General features: G+C 39.5%; 1 protein-coding gene across 3 annotated transcripts in view; it reads right to left on the bottom strand.

Moving 5' to 3' along the window:
* The window catches only part of Ccnyl1 (cyclin Y like 1), a 37858-nt gene that overhangs the window by 21070 nt on the left and 10573 nt on the right, over positions 1-6215 (bottom strand). For all 3 annotated transcript variants that reach the window (XM_021171835.2, XM_021171845.2, XM_029478913.1), the window contains 2 exons: positions 4754-4828; positions 3401-3435 (listed from right to left, as the gene is read on the bottom strand). In XM_021171835.2, coding sequence (XP_021027494.1) covers positions 3401-3435; positions 4754-4828 — 110 coding nt within the window. The remainder of the gene's footprint in view (positions 1-3400; positions 3436-4753; positions 4829-6215) is intronic.

The raw sequence follows: 6215 nt of genomic DNA, 5'->3' as shown, positions 1-6215 counted from the left end.
TCTTGGTTCTATAATAGAGCAGGCTGAGCAAGCCAGAGGAGGCAAGCCAGTAAAGAACATCCCTCCATGGCCTCTGCATCAGCTCCTGCTTCCTGACCTACTTGAGTTCCAGTCCTGACTTCCTTTGGTGATGAATAGCAGTATGGAAGTGTAAGCCGAATAAACCCTTTCCTCCCCAACTTGCTTCTTGGTAATGATGTTTGTGCAGGAATAGAAACCCTGACTAACTAAGACAAGCCCTCTAGCTGCTGTTTATTTTGCAAATCAGCAAACTACTGGCTAGAAACATCAACCACTGTCCCTGTCAGTTCAGGGTGTAAACTCCTACTAAGACAGATTCCTGTACGCAACCTAGGAAAGGAGCTACTTCTGTTACTCAGTTCTGCTGCCCTCTTCAGGACACACTCCTAGTTTCAAGAGAAAAATACCTTCATAAGACACCTTGCCACTAATCTGTATACAGCAGGGACAGAGCTAAAACCCAGCTAGTCAAACTTTTCAGTCTGGAAACTAGACGACGGCAGAAGACAATCTCTGGTCAAAGCCTGTAAGATAGCTGCTAAAGGGAGCTTTCTCTTCATGTTGCTTGAAAACTTAATAGTTGCCAGTTGTGGTTAGCACTTTCCCATTGTTGGCCTGTAATTCCATAAACTACAGTAATAAACCCAAGTCTGCAAAATGTAAAAAGAAAACAAACCCCAGCAAACCCCTATCTAATAGGCGGTTAGTAAAAGAGAACAAAGCGTGACATGTCTCTTTCTTCAGTCAGTCCAGGCATGCATGTGTACATGTGCAGCTTGATGCCTGAAGCGGTCAGAAGAGGGCCTCAGAGCCCCTGGAACTGAAGTTGTGGATGGTTGTGAGCCAACATGTGGGTGCTGGGAAACCAAACTTGCAGGAAGCAGCACTCTTAACCACCAAGTCATCTTTCCAGCCTCTAAATATGGATTCTAAATATCATGGACTGACCACAAACCTATTTCTTTATGAAATACCATTTGAATGAAAGAAATAAAAGTTTATATCAAGACCAGGAAGCAGGATTGACAGGATTTTTAATGTTTTTAAAAGATGAAAATTAAATTGGGCATGGTGGTGTTTGCCTACAATTCCAACATTCCAGAGGTGGGGACAGGAGGACCAGGAGTAAAGAACTAGCCCATTAGAGCCTGTCTCAAAACAGCAAAGAGAGGTGGCATGGGAACACAATGTTGGCACCTACGGATATCTAATGGGACAGGATTATGAGCAGACTAGAATTCAGAGACACAGCCCTTGGGAAGTAAGATAAAACATACAGTGCAGCCAAAGCCAGCTAGGTCTGTGACAGAGCCCTCATTCTATCTGGCCCTGCCTTACACATATTTATTATAGCTACCAAAGCTGACAGTCTCAGAGATGCAAGGGCAGAAGTATGCACTGAAAAGCACAACTGGCTCACTTTGGCAATTGCTAGAAAGCAAATCTTCTGTGAGCAAAGTTTATAGGCAGAAAACTGAGTCTTCTCTGAAAAAAAAAACAAAAAACAAAAAAACTGTCTTACAGATTGGGACCCCAGAAAAAGATACTGAGGCCAAGTTAGTTTGGCCTCCAAATCCTTACAAGGTGACTCTTCAGTTAAAAATTTATGGTACTTCCAGTCACAGGAAGCCAAGGGCAGCTCTACAGTTGAGCGAAGCCTCCAGCAAGACAAGCAGATTAAGGTGACAGCAAAAGGGAATTAATGAGAATGCTAAAATTTCAGAAGTAAACAAAGACCTAGAAAAAACTCAAGAAGGGTTAAAATACAAAGCAAAGGAATCATCAAGAAGAAAAAGATAAACTAGAAAGTAAAGAAGAGATAGAAATAGTTGTACTGAAATCCTGGTCTAGAGACTCAACTTTCAAATAACAAAAACACAAGAAAATAATATCAAAGAAACACAAAGGAAAAAAAACCAAACAAACCTGAGAATGAATTGTTTTCAGACCTACTGGCTCTCAATAAAATTTAAAAGTCCATAACAAACTATATCATAAACTTTCAGAATGCTAGAGACTAAGTACTTAACTTCCAGATTTTAACAACCACATTATAGATGGGAGATATGACCCAGGGCACTTGGCTAAGGTGTTTTAATTGCAGGTTTTAATCCCCCAGACGACAAGAAATCAATAAAAACAAATTAACAGAGACACTATATCCTATGTACTTGAGACAGTAACAGAGAAGTATCCTAAGGACTGTTGAAAATGAGTTTCAACCTAGAACTCTACCCAGAGGAGGAGTTACCCAGGCCAATCACTACATATACCTGCATGTCCCCTCTCAAGAAAATCTGTTCTGGTACAATATAAGAAGACAAAGGGAAACAGAATCTAGGACATTGAGGAACCAATACAAGAGAGAAGTCTTGAGATCTCAGTAACTTCAAAGACATATTCCAGGAAAAAAATTAAATAAAGTGAGCCGGCCTAAGCCAAACCCAGAATAGGTTGGCAAAGGCTGTGAAGGGGTGCCTGCAGGAGAAAACCAAGATGTATTTAGTAGATGGAAAATATTTTTTGACAGACATGTGACAACATTTGGGGTTAAAAAAAGATGGCTGGTTAGAAAGTTAATACTGCACACTGAAAACAAGAATGTCTGTATCCACAGGGAGACCAGCCAGGGCTGCAGCCTGCATTTGGCTGTGTGAGCTCATAGGGTCAGGAAAAGTTATCCATCCAGAGGGCATGAAGAATTCAGATTCAAAACCACTGAAGACAAAAGACAGCAACTAACCATGTGCACAGTCATAATGAAATACTGACATGATTAAAAAAAAGGATATGGAAGAAGGAAATGATGGTCACAGTAGAAACAGCTTTTACCTAGTATGATGGGAAATCAGCAGATAGTACTGAAATTAATGGCTTGTTACTTCAATTAAAAATTAGGCTAAGAGGCTGGAGAAATAGCTCAGTAATTCGGAGCTTTTACCTGCTTTTGCAGAGAACCCAGGTTCAGTTCCCAGCACCCACATCAGGCAGCCCACAGCTACTTTTAACTCCAGTTCCTGGGGATCTGATTCCCTCTTCTGGCCTCTGCAGGCACATGTACACATAAACTCTTGCAGGCATACACATAAATAATAAATAAATCTTCAAAAAACAGAGTAAAAATGGACAAAAATTCATGCATGCCTGTATTTATACCCATGTTATCTAACCATAAGTAAATAAAAATGTCAGAATCTTGTTTTAAAAATGGCATTAAGTCAAACTTTCCTAAGTGAATATATTATGAGAAAAGAATTTTAGAAAATGTACAGAAACCGTCCATGCTAACAGTACTGCACTCAATACATTCTCCTAAAGTCACTACAGACACACTTTTAACCAAACTACTAATTCCTTAACTTTTCAACTATTTACTTACATGGTTTAAATGGTTGCTCTTCCTCTTTTCACGCACTAAGAATAAAAAAAAAAATTAATTGATCGATTCTGATACAAATGCCACAGAAAAATAAAAATAATTGCTACTATTTATCTGATGGACTATCAACATGTAAAGGTAAAATTCAGTTCTACTTTAAATAGTAGTTTCTAACAAAATAAATTTGTCAAAATCAACTCTATAAAGCTGACAGCTAATAGGCACAAATGTGAATTTCCGTATACAAAAGATAATGTGGAAATACTTTAGGGCAGGTGAGAAACTCAGCTAATAAAAACATTACGCAATACACCTAAACACTGAGCCTACCTTAATGAACCCTTGAAGGGAGTGTGCTAACCTAACCGAGCATGACATCCACAGTACACACAGTCCAGAAGAGACTTGGCCACACCAGTTCCCCACACTGCCACCTCTGTCAACACTAGGCTGCATACTCAACACATTCCTCCCCACTGATGAGAGGGAACAGATAACTTTTCTTTTATTGCTTTCTCATCCTTTGTGCATGAAGATACAGCAGTAGTAACCAGAATGGATATAGCTCAAGGCTCACAAAATGCACGCAAGTATGAAAATACAGGCTAGAAGCACCACGTCCCCTTAGTGTTGAGCTGCATTACTGCACCATTCCAGTATTGCTGGAGAATCCCCCATTACAGTCACAGTCATAATCAACAGAAAAAGTTAGTTACCTTTTAAAAACGGAGGAGAGGGCCAACCAAAATCACAGAAAATAGTACAAGCAAACAAACTCCACAGTTCAGACCCTCAACATAAACACGCAGAAATCTACACACTACCAAACCTTTTAGGAATTATTAGGATATGTTTGATCTGAGGTCTGTTGCAATAGGATGAAGTTTTACATAGCCTGAAAGTTTTCAGTTACACATATCTGGGTGTGACACGGGCTTACATGGAGGGGGTACTATGTGAAATAACGTCTAATGACATATATGAAACACTTGTTTTGATGTTTCACATAAAAATATAACAGAACCCGAAATCTTATTTATCATTAATCTTTGAAACACACTGTTGGATTAAGGAAGAAAAGGAAAGAGACAGACAGCCGTTAAGCCCACACCACTTCTAAATCATGCATCTGTATCGGCAACAAGGTGGGAGTGTGTTTATAAAACCTACATGCTCCCTACAAGACTGAGAGTAAATAAAGCAAAGCACAACATCCCACATCATCGCACATCAAAAGTAACGCCTGGAAAGCCTCAGTCAGTGTACAAGTCCTACGGAGTGCTTCTGATACGGAGCATACTGAGTATCAGCAGTATTCAGTCTTCTCCACGGTGGGTGGGGAAATAGTCTTACCATCCGTTTGAGATTTGCTGAGGAAAATTGTGCTTGCCCTCGGGTGGTCGGAAGGGTTTGATTCCAAAGCTAGATCTACAGAAGGAAAGAAAAAGATGTAAGTATTATGTCAGAAAAAAAGTAGGTGTTTTTGAAAATTGTGACGAACACTTCTAACTTTTAGGGGAAGGGTTTTTAAATATGAACATGAGAATAATAAAGGCAACAATATACAAATTCTACTGAAATTCTAAAGAATCACTCCATTCATGTGGAATCTAACAGGGATGGCTTAGACTCCTCAATTTATACCTAAGTAATCTTATGAAACTTTAGTAGAATCATATGTATGCCCTTCCCTCTACTTATCTATGCTGATATTACTAAAATGTTTCCAGCCAGCCACACACTGTTCAATGCATCAGATATACTACAAAAAAGACACCTGGTCTTCATCTTCTTTACTCACTTGGCTAGCTCTAACTTCATTAGACAAGAGAATCTGTTTAGCTAACTGTATAGGAGTAATTCACCATGTATATTTAGGGCTACATAAAGACTCAATAGCCTACTCCACATAATGTCCTTGAATATGTGACTTTTAACTTTTGCCCTCAATTTCTAAGGACACACTCACTTCTTGCTACAGTCTACCTTAGGAACAAGATGGGATAATCTTCTATTTAACTAAGGATTCAAGATAGAGCCTTAACTAATCATAATGTACACTGTGCATCATATAGGAGAAAGGTCAAACCTAAGACACTCCTCCTTAGCAATCTTGTCAGAAACTGAAACAAGATCAAGGTGGAGAAACGGGAAGGCAACACCCCTGAACCCTGCCAGCCAGCGTTCTATGCTTTGAAAAAGAAAGGGGTTTAGTGGCAATCACAGGGTACCTACTATATTCTTTGCTTTTACAGAGATACACTTGACATATTAAAAGCTACTCTACTGGGCTGGAGAGATAGCTCAGCAGTTACAGATACTGTTCTTCCAAGATTTGAGTTTGGTCTCTAGTATTCACATGAGGTGGCTCACAACTACCTATCACTCCAGCTCCTGGGGGCGAACACTCTCTTCGGTCATCCTCAGGTACCTGCACCTGTTCATACACATAAACAACAAACAAACACAAATCTAAAAACCCCTACTCTACCAGCACTACTGTCGCTAACTCAGCATTTCACCAATACATGTACTCAGATCTCCTTTCCTTATTCCAAATAACAAACTTAGACTATCACATGAATATATTCAGGAATTCCCAATGCAACAGGAATCTGAATTACCTATTTTATTTTTAAATTATTTATTTAGTGATAGTATCTTACTATATGGTTCGGGTTGGCCTTAAACTCTTGGATCCTTCTACCTCAGCCTCAAGAGGGCTAAGAGTTATAGTTGTACAATCAGCTGATTCGTCTGAAAATACCCCCTTCACACACACACACACACACACACACACACACACACACACACA

This window comes from Mus caroli, chromosome 1, assembly GCF_900094665.2.
Source record: "Mus caroli chromosome 1, CAROLI_EIJ_v1.1, whole genome shotgun sequence".
NCBI classification, from domain to species: Eukaryota; Metazoa; Chordata; class Mammalia; order Rodentia; family Muridae; genus Mus; species Mus caroli.
The sequence above is the reverse complement of the archived record's forward strand: the minus strand, read 5'-3'. Positions and strand labels throughout refer to the sequence as shown.